General features: G+C 41.8%; 1 protein-coding gene across 1 annotated transcript in view; it reads right to left on the reverse strand.

Moving 5' to 3' along the window:
- Window positions 1–3,199: 3,199 nt before the first annotated feature.
- Window positions 3,200–18,083, reverse strand: part of MFAP1 (microfibril associated protein 1) — a 23,630-nt gene continuing 8,746 nt past the window's right edge. The window contains exons 3-9 of the mRNA XM_004709395.4: window positions 10,177–10,306; window positions 9,752–9,939; window positions 9,084–9,192; window positions 8,817–8,977; window positions 6,549–6,708; window positions 3,901–3,990; window positions 3,200–3,821 (exon numbers count right to left, since the gene is read on the reverse strand). Coding sequence (XP_004709452.1) covers window positions 3,639–3,821; window positions 3,901–3,990; window positions 6,549–6,708; window positions 8,817–8,977; window positions 9,084–9,192; window positions 9,752–9,939; window positions 10,177–10,306 — 1,021 coding nt within the window. The 3' untranslated portion in view covers window positions 3,200–3,638. The remainder of the gene's footprint in view (window positions 3,822–3,900; window positions 3,991–6,548; window positions 6,709–8,816; window positions 8,978–9,083; window positions 9,193–9,751; window positions 9,940–10,176; window positions 10,307–18,083) is intronic.

Consider the following 18,083-nt stretch of genomic DNA (forward strand, 5'->3'; position numbering starts at 1 on the left):
GGTTTTATCTCTCTAGAGAACCCTGTCTAACACAGTCCCCAATAAAAATATTTAATAAAAAACTTACTTTGAAAGAGTGGTAAGAAGGAAGCTAAAAATTTACTTTGAAAAACTGGTAAGAAGGAAGTTAAAATAGCAATGGAAAAAAGGGTTGAGGTGTAATTTAAAATAAGGTGATCCTGGAAGGCTGTCATGAGGTTGCCTTTGAGAAACTATCTGGAAGATATGCTCCATCTTAATATCTGGGGTAATGTGCAGGCAGGGGAAAACAAGTGTAAAGGGCCTCTGGCAGAATGCCTGTTATGGGCATAGTCTAGGAACAGTAATCTAACCACAAGGAACAGTGAAGTGAATGAGTGATGAACTCTCAGGACTGAGGTGTAGTAAGGTAGATAATGTACTGATGCTACTGTCAGGACTCTTACTCTGAGTAAAACAAGAAAAACCTATTGGAATTTTGAACAGGGAAGTTAACATGCCTCCTTGGTGGTAATCCCGAGTGTGGCTGGGAAAATGTTAACTGTCAGAAACGGTAACCCCAAGCCACACTCGGGATTACACTGCAGAGATTACACTGCAATCTGACTTCCTCGTTCCTTTCCATTCCGTTCTGTGTTCAGTGTAGCTGCACAGGGGTGGAACTGGGTGGGAAATTCAGAGACACACACACAAACAGCGATAGTGTAACCTGCGATGATTACATTCTATCAAAGCAAATCACCTTAGATGTGTCCCGAAATCAGTCTCTGGCGCCCTGCCTGCCCTTTTACTGTCATTTGGAAAATTTTTTGCCCATGGCATCAAAAAAGTGTTACTTGAGCACAAAAGGCGTTTTAGACAAGATAAATGATAGCAACAGTGACTTAGAATTACTGGCAGAATTGAATGATAGCGGTTCATGGGGAAATTCATCATCCGACATTGACACTGGTCAGGTAAGTGACAAGAGTGAGGATTCCGCACGAGCTCAGCGATGTGCGAACTTGGTGCTCTGTTGTCTGCGGTTCAGATCAGGCAGCTCCCGCACGATTCCCGTTAACTGGAGCACCCAGTGTGAAAGGAGACGTTGACCACAACACCCCTTTGGCGAACCTACAATTGTTTCTGACCAATGAGGTCACTGAAAAAACTGTTACGGAGACAAAAGGGTACAAAGAGCAACAGTCCGCTACTCTGCTTCACAAGTTTTCACAAAGCAGAAAGGGGAACCAGTGACAAAAGATGACGTCTGGAAATGTCTGGGCCTCATCGTACTTCAGGGAGTGGTGGGAAACCCCTGCGGAGATGGTATTGGACCACCAATAAATTACTTGCAACTCCAAATTTTTGGCACCATCATGTCAGAATACAGATTTTCCCTGATTATGAATTTTTTCACTTCACAATGAAGAATTTGATGAAACTACTCATCCTGGACCAAAACTAAAGAAAATTTGGGAAGTATCTCAAATGACTGTAAAGAATTTCCAGCAGACCTATGTGCCAGAAAGAGACATCGGCATAGATGAAAGTCTAATGGCCTATAAGGCACGGCTCAGCTGCATACAATACAGTGCATCAAAGAAAGCACGGTTTGGCATAAAATCCTATAGGCTCTGCGAATCATCAACTAGCTACATTTGGAATTCGGTCATATACACTGGAATAGGCACCAAATTCAATCCAAAGTACAGCGACTATAGAATGGCAACGACTTCTGTTCTAACACCCATTGAGCCATTGCTAAATCAGGGCTATTGCGTTACAACTGTCAACTTTTATACATCCCCTGAACTTTATGAGTTTCTTATGAAAAACAAAATTGACGCCTATGGAACTGTCAGGGCTAACCGGTGTGACATGCCAGCAATGTTTGGCAGCAGCTAAAAACTGGAGAAATGGTTGCTTGGCAGAAAGGCAAGATGGTGGCACTGTGATGGCGTGACAAGAAAGATGTGTGCCTAATGAGTACAGTTCATACTACCTCAACTGTTACGGTACGCACGAAAGGTGGGCAAGAAGTCATGAAACCACAAGTAGTGACAGACTACAATAAAACCGGGGGAGGTGTCGACAGAGCCGACCAAGCACTTACATTCTACCCAGCAATGTGGAAACAGCAAAAGAAACACTACAAGAAGATCTTCAGGTATCTTTTCGCGCAATGCTTGTGAAATGCCTACATTTTGCACAGAGCAGAGTGACAAGCCTTTGGTTCATTCTGACTTCATTTGGAAAGTTGCTGAACGAATCTTTGTGAACCACCACACCATCAATGGCTGTGAACAGACCTGGACGTCGCGCTGTTGACGTCAACCCAAAACGCCTGACTGGTCGGTCTACACTTCATGGACTATATCCCACCAACCGAAAAAAGTCAGCATCTACAAGGATGTGTGTGGTTTGTTGCTCAAAGCGAGATGGAAGTGGAAAGAGAATATGAGAGGAAACCAGGTTCCATTGTCCTGATTGTGCCGTCGGACTTTGTGCAGTCTCATGTTTCAAAATTTTCACACCCAGCATTTTTTTTGAATGCACCCTTGATGTTGCACCCTTTAAAAAAAATGCAGTGTTAAAAAACACTGATTACATTATTGAAAAATTTTTATTATTTTTATAATTATTATATTACAATTTGTGATTTTGTGTATTACAGTTTAATCATACCTGGAATGTCTACTAGAGAGATTAAAATGAGTAATTTCTTAAGAATTACAGGCCTACAATATAAAACAATAAATTTTATGCAAAACAATGTACCTCTTTGGGTACAAAATTACTGACATAATTAGACTGCCAGGGAGGTTAATTAATACCTTAAGGAGGTCTTAAATATCAAATATGATCTAAGATTTGATCAATGGAATACGTTGTCATTTGATTTGACTGCTGCTTCCATGGGTATTCATTGTGGATCCAAGTGAAATAAAATCCTTGACAACTTCAATGTTTTCTGCATTTATCTTGATGTTCCCTATTTATCATGACTGGTCCATAAAAGAAAAAAAGAAAAGATACTGTTTCAGAAACTCATAGGAGTTCTGCTTATGAGTTCAAAGATGATCAAAATGTGAACTGCTGCATAAAAATTTCCTGATGTTTATTATTTTAGTTAGTAGGCAGACACTTGTCAGCCTATACATTTTATTTCCCGTATCACGCTAAGCATTTCTGTGTGTGATTCTTTTATTCCTTAACATAAACGGGTCAAAAAAACATGTTTCATCTATAAAAATTTATTCCAACCATGAAATGCTAAACAGGTTTCCACTGAGCTTAAATTTCCTGGTATGTTAACTCTAGCCCTAAGGCAGAAGTAGTAATTGTCCATTTATGTACCCATATTTCTGACTCAAGTTCAGGTTCTGGAAAAACAAAAACAAACGAACAATCTCATGTGATTATGGGAAGTCTCAGCAGTGAGGAAATCTAAATTTTCCCACAAGTTTTCCGTGGGTGGTATTTAATCCTACCTGGACATTGCTTTTCTGTAGGTTTCTCTACATGAGTCCAAACCTCACAAAGCACCTTCAATGGTGGGCTGCTCAGTGTCCCACATATGGCGATAGTTTGGATACCATATAAATACCATCAACCCAAGGCCCAAGTGCTGTGATTTCCCCGTGTGTCCTCCAATTGGTAGACTAAACAGCTGGACTTTAGGTAGTTTTCCGCTTCTTGGCAGATGGCCGCTCAAATACATCTCGGACTCCAGCTGCTTTTTGTTTAAAGAACTTTGTGTTCTGGGCACTCTCTTGACCCCAAGCTGAGTCGAAGGAGGTGGTGTCTTGATCCACAAGGTGGGTGTATTTGGTACGGCCTGAGCGTCCAAAGTTCTTAACCTGAGGAGAGGAAGGGTGATGAATACACCACTAAATGCACCAGGCCCCAGCCCTTTCCTGTTATTAAGGCCCCACATACCTGCATGACTTTGGGAAGAATGGTTTTATTGAAATGATCTTCTAGAGTAGGTGCACTGAAATCCCTCTTGTATACTTCTTCATCCTCATCCTGTAGAAGATAATCATCAGTTTTCTGGTTTTACTTTCCATATTCGCAACTAAAAGTTTATTAAACTTTACCACATGGGATACAAAGAAAGCCAAGGCTATTGAACGTACTCTTTCAAGTCTAGTTCAGGAGATAATGCTCTTTCTTTGTTTCATCTTCCTAAGCACTGACATATCTGGACGGCTGCTATACTATCTCCATTCACTCGTGTGACTACCTAACTCAACCCACTGCTATGGAGTCAATTCCAACTCTGTAAGGACAGAGCAGAACTCCCCACTGGGTTTCTAAGGCTTTACACATGCCGACGGCCTCATCTTTCTTCCACAAACCAGCTAGTAGGTTCCCACTGCCCACCTTCTCATTTGCAGTTCAGTGCTTAACTGTGCACTTCAGGGCCTCTCAAATCCCTTTCCAAATTAGTCTCTTCTGATTTAAATTTTTATTCATAGGAACAACAGTTTCTCATTGAAAATTGAGCATTCTATGCACACAAAGGTGCCACATTTTGTAAACTCTTATCCCTGGGTCCTTTTTCTTCTGGAATCAGTCTTACACTTGCTGGATTTATTTCTAAAACAACACATTACGTATGTCTTGCTAAAAAAGCCTTCCACTCGTTCTCTTAAATTAGCACAACTCCTCACTAGCTATCAAGGCCAATTTGCCTTTTTATCTTTCCTTGAAAGTTCCTCTTACAGCTGATACTTAAAAAAAAATCATTTTATTGGAGGCTCGTACAACTCATCACAATCCATACATCCATCCATTGTGTCAAGCACATTTGTTGCCCTCACCATTCTCAAAACATTTGCTTTCTACTTGAGCCTTGGTATCAGCTCATCCCCACCCTTCTCCCCCACCCATGAACCCTTAATAGTTTATAAATTTTTTTTTTCATGTCTTACCCTGACTGATGTCTCTCTTCACCCACTTTCTGTTGTCTGTCCCCCCGTGAGGGGTTATATGTAGATCATTGTGATCGGTTCCCCCGTCTTCCCATTCCCTTCCTGGTATGGCTACTCTCAATATTGATCATGAGGGGTTTATCTGTCCTGGATTCCGTGTTTCCAGTTACAGCTGATACTTTCTGCCTCGGTTCTTGTTGGCCTACTCATCGATATCTTGTTCCTTCTTACCACTGAATGTTGTCTTACCTCCTTTCCACTCCTTTACCAACTACACCATTTCCCTCTTAAGAATTTGCAGTTTTTTACACTCCTCCTTATACTGTGTATTTGCCTTAGCCCCATTTCAAGACTGTAAATCTTCTGATGGCATGGACTATGTCTTTTCTAGTGGTGTTAACCTGATCCTTAAGACAGTAAATGCTCCAAAGATTATTTACCCAATGAACTCTAAAATGACCACCGAGACTAGTTTCAAATAAACACATTAGCAAGAGCACATTATTATGATACAGATCATACGCAAATATATTTAAGAAATCAAAAATTTCACTGTCATGTGAAGGAAGGCTTTACGGAACTGCTGAGTTCTTGGTACAATGTGCTTTGGTAATATTCTTTTCCGTCAAGTACCAAAATCCAATTTAAAGGCAAGAAATTTAATTCCTATGAGATCTACTTTTCATCTGGTTAGGGCCTGAAACTCCTCCTTTAATTTACAGATCCTATTTCAACTTCACTTTTTAGGCTCTACTTGTCCAGATGCAAAACACCAATATTTGAGGACCTGTGCCCAAATAAACCTTTTATTATGTATTTTAGCCAGCAATGCACTGCTGCTCTGAAAAAGCTTGCTAATTAAGGCTGCTGAAATACTTCAGTAAAAATACTTCATGGCTGCTGAAGCAGTGTAAAAAGAGTTCATAATCTCCACTGGCTTCAATCAAGAAAACCGCCCGGCTGAAAGGTATCATAAATGTTTCTGTTGATCCGACAGACTGAAATTGCTTTTGGAAGGGTATAAGGAAGTCCCCATTAAAATTTGAGTTTCACCAGTACTGCAGTGCAGAGGGGAATTTAGTTACAGAGGGAATATTTCTGGTTTAATATGAAGTACTTGAAAAAGCTAGTCTAGGTATTGATACAGACCCCTTTAATAATAGAAAACAATTGCACAAACCACATACTACGAGACTAGTAATACAAACAATAAAATTTCCCATTCCTTTGTATATTCCCTGTATTGAGATAGTACTGGTGCTAATCCAAGTCCACATCACTTTATTTGCGGAGCTGGGTTTACCGTAAGTAAACATCTGATTCGATTATGAAATAATGATATCCCAGTGATTTCAAGACCTAATTTGTCTGGAATATGATTACTCTCTCTCTCCATTTCAGTTCCTTACTCCTTCTATGACATCATTTCCTTCTGGGAGCTGGGATCAAAACAGATACTGCTGCTGCTATCACCCGGTTGCCAGCGGTTTCCTCTACTGGGTTTAGAGTTCTCAAAGCAAAAAAGCAAATGCAGTAACCACTGGCAAGAAGAAAGAACATCCCAGGCTCAGTTTTTATCCTAGAAGGGAAAACAACAAGGTTGTTCTGAGCTTCCTTCCCCACCACTCTGCTTCCCAAATCCTGTCTCACCATGAAGAAGGCACCCCTGTGATAATATTTCTGGAGGAACTTGTATTTGCCCTTGACAGCTTTGTTGGTGATGACTTTGCCGTTTGCCCGCAGCTCAGCTCTCCTCTCTTCTTCAGTCAGGTTCCGCATGCGTTCAATTTCTGCTTTTTCTTTCTCGAGCCTGTCCAGGGAGTACAATTATTTATTAGTAGTGTTCCAGCTTCAAAAAGACCCAATGATCTGAAAATAACACAATCCCATCTTACTGCCTGTTAGGAATCAACATTAGGAGCTCTACAATTAAAATGGTAAGGCAGACAGACATATGTTTCCAAGACTAGATACTGCAAACTTTTGAAAATTGTTTTTAGCTTTTGGGGGGGTTGAAGCACAAAATTACACTTCACTTTTGCAACATTAACAATTCTTCTTATATAAAAATCTCTTTTGGCTTAACAACAACAAAAAAATCAAAGGGAATTTATAGTAATTAGTGAGACCGCTGGTATTGTTAGAAACTATAAATATGCTTACATGTCATAAACCAAGGATTAGCATCATTAATTAGATGCAGTAATTTTCTAGTCTTTAATTTCTTTTTGCTCACAGCTTTTTCTCCAGCAAAATGAATACACCCAGACTTTGGCATATAACTTTCCAGAGTGCACAGATTTCTTAAGGCCTAGAATGAGTAAGGAACCCTAGAAATGCAAGCTAAGGGCAGAGTTACCTGCTGATAGCATTATGCTCTCATTCCAGCCATTTGCAGAAATGGATGATGGAGCACAGAAACAATTCTACTCTAACACAGTGCATGTAATACGTTACACCTAAGGGTCACAAATGCTTCCTGCCGTAACAATGCATACCTTTTTGCAATTTAACTGTGTGGCTTCTTTTCAGAGGTAAAGTTTAATCTTCTTCCCCCTTGAGCCCAAGTTGGCCTTGTGACTTACTTTGACCAATAGAAAGAAACGATGTGTGAGTTCTGGAATCTAGGCTCCAGCAAGTTTCCACTTTGGTTCTCTTAGAATGCTGCCTTGAGAGTGCTCTGAAAGGAAGTCCAGCACTGTAAGGAAGTGAGGCCTCCTAGCTGGGCCCCAGCAACAACTCAGACATGTAAAGGAGGCCATTTTGAACCTTCTAGCTCAGTCAACCCTCCAGCTGGAGGCAATTGAAAAAGCCCAGATGAAAGGTGCAGAGAATGCTCAGTCAGCTTCTTAAATTGTGAGAAATAATAGGGGTGTTATACAACAATCACCACTCAGCTGTACCCATTACTACTCACGATCTCCTTGTCTGATATTTCACATTTACAACAGAAAAAATAAACCTAGCCAGTTATTTTATACACGAATGATCTATCTTTGGCAATAATGAATGCCAAGGTTTGAGGCTAGAGAAACACTGGCTGTGATAGTTAAGGTTATAAGTCAACTTGGCTGGACCATGTGGACCCATGGTGTGATAGTTACATAATAATGAAATCTGGCAGTTGTATAATGATGTAATCATCCTTTCCTTTGATCTCATGTGGTCATCCTCTATTCACACAACACAGATTTCTGCCTTAACTTCCTGGTCTTTGGTAGCTAACCATGTCAATAAGTGAGGATTGAGTACTGTAAATTTTGTGTCTGACAGGAAATTAGAGGGAATATTAGCTGGGACTCTTACCATAGAGAGACTGGGGCAGAGTGTTACTTTTACTTGATTTCACAGTTACGAGAAATACTCTAGTTACGGGAAACTCATCTAGTCTACAAACAAGCAAACAAAGCCTCCTGCTCATGGCAACCCCGTTAGAGCAGAACTGCTCCATAGGGCTTTCATGGTGGTGGTCTTCGCAGACTCTAGTTGCTCGGCTTTTCTTCTGCAGAACTAGGTGAATTCGAACTGTCCACGTTTAAGCTAGTAGGTGAGTTTAAACGGTTTAAGCCAGCGGTTCTCAACCTGTGGGTCATTTGGGGGGTTGAATGACCCTTTCACAGGGGTCACCCGATTCATAACAGTAGTGAAATTACAGTTCTGAAGTAGCAATGAAAATCATTTTACGGGAAAAAAAAATCATTTTATGGTTGGGGTTGTCGACACAACTTGAGGAACTGTATGAAAGGGTCGCGACATGAGGAAGGCGGAGAACCTCTGGTTTAAGCCATCCTTACCCAGCCCAGGGCCCTAGACAAAGAAAGTGAGACTGACATGCAGAGTGGCTGTTGAGTTTGAGACCTGAACTATTAGGAGCCTTCCTGATGAACAGCCTTAACTTTAGGTTCAGCTAATACTCACGCTTCACGATCCTCTCTGTCCCTCTTAATCCTCTTTAACTCCCGAACTTTCCATGCCTCATATTCCTCCTCATCGTTTTCATCATCAGTATTGAGTGCGTCCAGGGCAGCCAGGGACCGCTTATTCTCTTCCAGCTCCTTCTTAGTCTCTTCTTCTACTATCTGCACAAGCAGAATAATCCACTTAGTAGACGCCCTTATTCTCCTCAGGCTACATTCATCACATCACCCGCCGTCCCCAGTCCTTCTCAAAGCCACTCCTGAATACCTTGAGCGTGTACTTGCGTCTCTCCTCAGCCATGCGCTTTGCCTCCTGCTCCAGCTCCTTCTGTTTCAATGCTTCAGCCTCACGCTCCTGAACAGTCACTCGATCCTTCCTACAGCACAGAGGTCATGTTAGTGACCAAAAGCCCTGAAGAAGAGAGCTCCTTGTTTTCCTTGATCAAGTCTCATCCAGTTCAGAAACCAACAAACAATCTCTGGCTCTGTTAAACTTTCAAAGAGGCAAGGGTTGATGGGGAGGAGAGATGGGAGTCATCTCAGGTCTTTGGAAGAACACAATTATTCATCTTAGAGAAGCGCCTGGATGGCCTCAAGGAGCTACTGGATTATAGTAGCAGAACTCTAGCCGCTGGGAGGGAAACACGAACTTGCTCTTCAGTTTAATTTTGTGCCTAAAATAATGTACTATCTGTCTTAGACAGGGGGCAGATAGGTGCTCTGTAACTGGGAAGGGAGGTGTGGAAACAAACCTAGGCGCTCCACTAACACCAAGGCATTGCTCAGCGGATACCCCTGGGCTGGGGCACTGGGGGGAGGGCTCTCTCAGTGCTCAAACTTCAGAAGAGCACGGGACAGCGTAAAGAAGCTTCCTTCTTCAAGCCTGTAAAGTAGTAGCTATCCTGCAGGTTCAGGTTTGCCTTAAAAGATACTTACTTTCGGATGAAGACTGGCTTAAGGCGGGGCTCCATCTCATCTTCACTGTCTGTGTACTCCTCATACTCGGACTCTGATTCGGACTCCTCCCCAGAGCGTCCCTCGTCCTCCACCTCCATGACTTCCATCTCTTCATTTTTCCTCTCCTGTGCTCGTTGACGCATCATCCCTCGGCGCCGTTCTATTTCCTATCAAGTAACAAGTCTTAGCCAGTTAGTCAAAGGGCCTAGGCCCTCAAAGTGGCCTTTTATTTTTCTCTATTCACACCCAATGAATTCTGATCTGAGTAAATTCAAGCCATCACCGTTTTTCAATCTCTTCCCAACAATGATCCTCGAACTCATGTTTTTAAGGCCTTGAAAGATGTACATGGCCACGACTTTTCTTGTATTCAGAAAGAACTGCCTCTTTTCCTCTGAACCTACCTCATCATCAATTTCTTCCTCCTCTTCTTCACTGCTGTCTTCTCGATCCACTCGCCAAGCATCTCCTTCTACTTCCGAGTCACTTTCTCCTACCACTTCAGGCTCCACTATTTTCCGATGTCGAGCCAATCTGAAAAACAGTCATCTCTATATTCCCCAAATTTCACAAAATGTGGGGCATCAACCACATTTCCTTAGTCACAGAGCCCTATGCATGCCATTGTTTGGTGTCATTAATATTGAAGCCTTAAAAAAAAACTGAAGCCTTGTGATGTGGAAACTGAGGCACAGGTAAAAGAAATTAAACCAACCCACCAGAGTACATAGTCAATTTTAGCCAAAAACAAACTCCAGGCTATGGCTATCTCAGGACCTCACAGGCCAGCCCCCTTTTGTGGTTCCCAAACGAGGGTGGACATGCCCTGGGTTAACACAGCAAACTCAAAGGGGCGCAGTGGGACTTCACATGTTTTCACTTCCTTAAATTTTATTTTGTTGGTGAGAATACACAGTGAAACATACATACACCAAGTCAAGTTTTACCTGTATGTTTAGTGGCACCGATTACACTCGGAGTTGTACAGCCATTCTCACCCTCCTCCTGAGTTCATTCTCCGTAATTAACTCATGGCCCCCAAAGCCTCCTATCCAATCTTTTGAGTTGCTCTCGTCTCATCTCCCCCCCTCACTGCCAATTCTGACTCTTCATGACCCTACCAGACAGTGTGGAAACCCTGTGGCTTTCTGGGACTGTAACACTTAACAGAAGTAAATAGCCTAGCAGCCTAACATGCAATCCACTACACCACCAGGTCATTCTCAACAGCATAATGCTCAAGGCGGAACTTTCTAATTAACCTAAACTATTATGACGTTCTCAAGAAAAATTCAGGACACACGCACACACTCTTAAACTTTTATTTGTGAATTAGGTGGGAGTTTGGAGCCCTGGTGGCACAGTGGTTACGAGCTGGATTGCTAACTGCAAGGTCAGCTGTTTGAAACCAACAGCTGCTCCAGGGCAGAAAGAGCTTTCTATTCCTATAAGGAGTATGTCTCGGAAATTCACAGGGGCTGTTCTATAGGGGCCTCTGAGTTGTCCTGAGGGATCACTGTGAGTCTGCAGAGCTCCATGGCAGTGCGTTTGGTTTTGGTTTGGAGGTGGGGGGGTTTGCATTTCAGATCATTTATATAGTCAACAATTTAGACAGGTCATCAAATCTCCCAATAGCTTGCCATATTTACCCTTTTAAAATCTTCTCCTTCTTATACAACAGTTCTCAACTTGTGTCGTGACCCCATTTGGGGGTCAAACGACCCTTGCACAGGGGTCGTCTAAGACCATCAGAAAACACATTTTCGATGGTCTTAGGAACCGAGACACCACTCCTCTATGGGCCTCTAGGCGGGTCTGCCTACATTCAGATACGCCCACCTACGAGTACTCAGCGTGAAGACTATTACCCATGCTACCCCATGCTTCAAGACAAAACTTCATTGCTTTGTCATTAGAAATAAATATTTCACAACAGATAATTACATATTGTTTATGTGATTAATCACTATGCTTTAATTATGTTCAATTTGTAACAATGAAAATACATCTTGCATATCAGATATTTATATTACGATTCATAATAGTAGCGAAATTACAGTTATGGAGTAGCAACAAAAATAAGAGGAACTGTATTGAAGGGTCGTGGCATTAGGAGGGCTGAGAACCACTGCTCTTATAGAACATCACCTTCCCCTTTACTCTAGTTACCACCTGTATACCCTCTAGCCTTCTCTTTCCCCTCGCACCCCTGGTAACCATCAAAGTCTGTCTTGATTCTTTCTAACAGTGCTCTCATACAACATTTACTCGCTTCCCTCAGCATAATGTCCTCTAAATCCATGCATGTCATGAGGTGCTTCAGTCTCATCATTCTGTAACCATGTGTAATAGTCCACTGTATGTACCAAACTTAACTTATCCATTGTTCAACTGCTAGGAATTGAGCTCGTTTCCATCTTATCACTACTGGGAATAGTACTACAATGAACACGGGTGTGCATTTATCTCCTTGTGCTGTATCTCTTTAAGGCAAGGGTGGGGAATCTTTTTTCTGCCAATGATCATTTGGATATCTGTAACATCATTTGTGGGCCATACTGGTCAAAATCTGAATTAACTCACCCATAATGTGATGGCTGGAACGGCTTCTCTTTGGTGAGGTGTGTGATGTTAGCTGGGAATGATTTTGCTGGCCTTAGAGACAGCCCATAGGCTGGACATTGCTCACGCCTGTTGTAGGATATGTACCTTGTAAAGGGAGTGCTGGGTCTGAACGTATCTCTATTTCCAGCTGTTGGAGGAAATGCCATGCTACGTTCTACGGTAGTTCTACGGTTTTAAAGTCCTATCAGCAGTCTATGAGGGTTCCGATTTCTCCACACCCTCTCTAGCACTTACTTTGAACTTTGCTGTCAATGCTAGTGTGAGGTAGTATTTCATTGCATTTTTGACCTGTAATGCTTGGATGACTGCTGATCACGAGCATTTCTTCATGTTTATTGGCTACCTGGATGTTTTCTTAGGTGAATTGTCTATTCATGTCTTCTGCCTATTTTTTAGTTTAATTACTTGCCTTTTTCTCATTGAAGTGTTGCAGTTTTCTATAGCTTTCAATGATAACAGTCCTTTGATATACCACTGACACACACACACACACACACACATTACTGCACATAAGTGTCTTATTAAGAAGTTTCAGTCATCAGTTTATCTTCTGTGTGTTTTTGACATGTTTTAGGGCTCTATATGTTCATTGATCTTTATGGTTCTAGGGTTTACATGTAGTTCTTTAAGTCACCTCGAGTTGGTTTTTTTAGAGTGAGGCATGGGTCCTGTTTCATCTTCTGCTAATAGAAATTCAATTTTGTCAGCACCATTTGTCGAAATGACTACCTTTCCCCCATTTAATGTTTCGTAAAACACATTCGTTGTCTTTCGGTGGGTGGGCTTATTTCTGGTTCTCTATTGTTTCATTGGTTTCTCTTTCCTTGTACCAGTACTGGGCTGTTGAGACCACTACAGCTGTGTACGAGGTTTTGAGGTCTGAAAGTAAAAGAAGGTCTTTTACTTTTGTCCATATATAATTCTTTCCTTATCCTGGGTCTCTCTCTTTTCCATATAAAGTTGGCGATTTAGTTTTTCTATTTCTTTAGAAATACAGATTAGAACTGCATTATCTTTACATAGATTGCTTTCGGTAGTACTGACCTTATCCAGGAACACGAAACATTCTTCCTTTACGTGAGTCTCTGCTAGCTTCTTGTAATCCTGTTTGTAGTTTTCTTGGTACGTCTTTCATTTCTCGGGTTCGGTTTTCCCTAAGTGTTTTATCTTGTGTGGGACTATCGTACAAAGTATTGTTTTCATGATTGCTTTCAGAGCTCTTCATTTGTACACAGGAATTCGGTAGATTTTTTTATCTTACACCCTGTCACATTGTCAACACTTTCAATGATTTCCAACAATTTCCTTGTCTATTCTCTGGGGTTTTCTACATATAGAATGCTATCATTTACAAATAGTTTTATCTCTTCTTTGCTAACTTGGATGCCTTCTTTTTGTTGTCTAATAGATTGGCCAAGCACTCTAGTAGAGCTGTTCTCAACCTGTGGGTTGTGACCCCTTGGGGGGGGGGGCGAATAACCCTTGCACAGGGGTTGCCCGACTCCTAACAGTAGCAAAATTACAGTTATGAAGTAGCAACAAAAATAATTTTATGGTTGAGGTGTGTGTCAACCCCAACATGAGGAACTGTATGAAAGGGTCATGGCATCAGGAAGGTTGAGAACCACTGTACTAGTACAATAAGTGTCTAAGAGGGTATCCTGGCTTAATTCTAGTTCATAAGGGGAAGGTTTTCAGTTTCTCTTCATTGAGTGAGATGTTAACCATTGGTTTTGGATGCATGACTTTGAGAATTCCCTATTTTGCTAAAGCCCCACCCCTCTCCCAAACCAGGAATGGGTGTTGGATTTCATCAAATGCCTTTCCAGGATCAACTGATATGAACATGTAGTTTTAACTTTATTTTACATAGTAGATGATATTGATTGTATTTCTAATGTTGAGTTATTCTTGCATACCTGGTATGAATCCCACTTCTCTTTTTTTAATGTATTGTGGTAATTACATAAGTCAATATGAGAGTATTAAGAATGAAGGGGTGGAGGTGAGCTCGTTAATCAGGTCGCAGCTTGATGACCTCATTTGGAGGCACTAAAGAGATAAATAGCTTGCTGGAGGCAGGACACATGCAGACTCCCTGAGAAGACATTGCGGACGATGAGCCACATGGAGCTACATTGATGGCAGCCAGAGTCTTGAGAGCTGGAGAAGCCACATGGAAACCCCTGCCAGTACTGAGATGCTTTAATCACCACTGGATCCACAAGACTTTCCACCCATATGATTTCCTGCATTCGGCATTACTGCAAGGCTGTGTGAGTCTAAAGAGGAATTTATGGACTAGTATTGGACATATGGTTTAAAGTTGGACTTAGGGACTTGATCTGAGCTGGGCTGTTTTTTCAATATCTAATTGCTCTTGTATATAAAGCTCTTTCTTATACACACGATTGTCTCTCTGGATTTGTTTCTCTAGTCAACCCAGGCTAACACAATTGTTTTCAACTGTTTTGCTGGATTTTATTGAGAATTTGTACATCAATGTTCATAAGGGATATTGGCTTGTAATCTTCTATTCTGGTAATGTCTTTGCCTGGTTGTAGTATCAGGTGTAGCATTGTGGTGATGTAGAATAATACTGAAAATACCATGGGCCACTAAAAGGACAAACCATTTGTCTTGGAAGAAGTACTGCCAGAGTGCACCTTATAGGCAAGGATGTTAAGACTTCGTTTTACATACTCTGGATATGTTGCCAGGAGAGACCAGTCCCTGGAGGACATCATGTTTGGTAGAGGGGCAGGAAAAAAAAGGGGAAGGCCCTCAAGGAGATAGACTGCACAATGGCTACAACAATGGGCTTAGCAAAGGAACAATTGTAAGGATGGTGCAGAACCAGCTTGTGTTTTGTTCTTTTGTGCATAGGGTGACTATGGGTAGGAACTGACTTGATGGTAACTAACAAGTATAAGGGTTAGGCTCACTTCACAAAATAAGTTTGGGAGTCTGCCATCTTTTTCTATATTCTAGAATGGTTTGTATAGAATTGGTGTCAACTCTTTGCTGAATTCCCTGGTCCCGAGTATTGTAGTTTGAGGGTATTCATTAGCTATTTATTATGGTTATATCTTCTTGTTCAATTGTCTCTTTAGCTATACATAATACCCTTCTTTCATGACGGATTTTGTCTTGAGATCTATTTTAATAGAGATTAATGGTCACTCTTGCTTTGGTTTTTAAATTGGCACCAGCTTGATATATATATATATACACACACACACACACACATATACATATATATACATATACATATATATATATTTTTTTCTTTTTCTTTTTTCCACCCTTTGAATTTTAGTCTATTCTCGTCTAAGGTGTGTTTCCTATAAGGATCAGATTGAAGAGTCCTGTTTGCTTATCCATTCTGTTACTCTCTCCCTTGTGACCTGTGACAGATGCATTTAATCCATTTATATTCACTGTCATCATTAACAGGTATGGATTTATTGGTGTCATTTTGGTTTGTTTTTCCTTATACTTTTCAGCACGGAGTTCATTTTGTTTGTGTTTGCTTGTCATTTTTTACTTTGATGTCACTATAACATTTACATAGGTCTTTGTGCTTACCTTTTAAAACTTTGGATGTGGTTTTCCCACATTTTCTGAAGTTCTCTTGTTATGATTTTCAAGTTTGAGAAAGTTTTCCCTCTTACAAACGAATCAACTTCTTCTCCGTTAGTGTTTTGTCACCTACACTATTCCCTGTATTATTTTTTAATTGTCTTACGTTTGGAATGATCTCTGGCTCCCTATTTTTGTTCTTGTAATCTTGCTTTAAGTGGTTTGATTTCTGGATGGGAGTGTCCTGTATGCTGATCTCAGAGTGATGATTGCTGTTGTTGAATCTGTGTCCAAAGATCTCCCTTAGTAATCTCTGTGACTTTAGTCCTTTTCTCCACCCACTGAAAGTACCTGAAACGATTTGTCTGAATTCCTTTTCTGATAGTACTAATGCCTTTCTTTCTCCAGGGGGTCCTTGGACTCTTTATTAGACCCTCATTTGTGGCATTCTATCTTGTTTCTCTGCATGAACAGAAATTGCTGTCTCTAAGACATTAGGCCGTTTATTATTTCTATTTATTTTTGTTGATTAGGTGGAAATGGAGTGGGTAGTAGTTTTCGCCTACTAGCTGAAGCTATTGAAGGTGTGGGGGTGGGCTGGAGAGCATCAGGACAGTGGACTCCATCAGGTGGTTTGGGAAAGAAATAGCACCAAACCAAACCAAACGTGCACACCAATAACAAGACCCACCTCCCTCAACACCCAAGCCCGAACCTATGCTGCTTTATCCTTTCTAATCACCAGTGTGTGCTTGTCAAGGGACTGACCGGGGTACCCCAAGTAGGTCTGCAACCTTGGGTATACCAGGATGAGAGTTGCTAACTTATTCTGGTTCACAGAGGTTTGGGGGGGAGGAGGGGAATGGGAGAGGACTCTACCCCTATTGTCCTGTTGTCTCTCCACTTGTGGTTTTACCCAAAGAACAAAAGAAAAGGAAAAAGCCCAAATACCAAATTCCCAAACCAGAACAACTAGATGCTTTTTCTCAAGGCCCCCTCCTGAGGCTGACTGAGATCACTATGTGGCGGCCAGGGGTCGTGGGCACCAGGGATGGTTCCACCCTGTTTTGTGTTGTCAGTCAAAAGCAAGAAGGGAAGAAAGAAAACAATGGCAAGAAGGGGAAAAACAAACAAACAAACAAACAAACAAACAAACAAACAAACAACCCCCTATCGCCAGTCAGACTGCTTTAGCCCCAGGCTACTGCTGCCCTTCTGAGCCTTTGTGGGAGCAGAGGCGGAGGGGGAGATTACAGCTACCACCACTGCGCATGGCACCCGAGCACAAAGCTATAGGCCCATACCCTCTCTGGGCCCCAGGGAACTGTGGGAAACCTGTTCTAATTCAGCCACCCTTGTATTTGCTGCCTGGATTGTGTGGTGGTCTCCCCTTTCAGAGCACACACACTGCCCTGGGAGTAAGTAGTGAGGAGTACAGTCATCTTATCAGTGGACTAGGTCAAATCTCTGGTATTTCTTAGTTTTACCATTCAGTTCTTCTGGTCCCATAAAGAAGGCAGTCTACATGGCTGGCCCCACTATGAGACACGACATCCCTCACTGACCCATAGCCTCACAGGGGACAACACTGGAGACACTGTGTGGGAATTCCGCCTGATCTGATCCCACCACACCGAGGCAAAACACTAAGCGTGTGCAACAGAACAGCAAGGGGAACAGAGCAACAAAGTCCCCAGGGAATACCAAAAATAGACTTTGGGGCCAGGGCTTGGTGCCCCACCACTCTCTACCGGAAAACACTCCTAAAGGCCAACAAACAGTTGTGTTTTGTTTTTTGTCATTGGTTGTTGTTGTTTTATTTTGTTGCTTGGGTTTGCTCTGTCTTGTTTTTGTGCATGTTATTATCTCCGCATGTCTGTCTAAATAAGATAGGCTGGATGAAAAATCTGGAGGAGAAAACAACAGGACCGACAGTTCCAGGGGGGACATGGGAGCAGGGGAGGTAGGGGGAAAGATAGTGGTGTTAACAAACCCAGGGACAAGGGAACAACAAGTGATCCAAATCGGTGGTGAGGAGGGTGTAGGAGGCCTGGTAGGGAGTGATCAAGGGTAATGTAACTGAGAGGAATTACTGAAACCCAAA

Source organism: Echinops telfairi, unplaced genomic scaffold (assembly GCF_000313985.2).
Source record: "Echinops telfairi isolate 266 unplaced genomic scaffold, ASM31398v2 ScPeMD7_8;HRSCAF=38, whole genome shotgun sequence".
In the NCBI taxonomy this organism is placed as follows: Eukaryota; Metazoa; Chordata; class Mammalia; order Afrosoricida; family Tenrecidae; genus Echinops; species Echinops telfairi.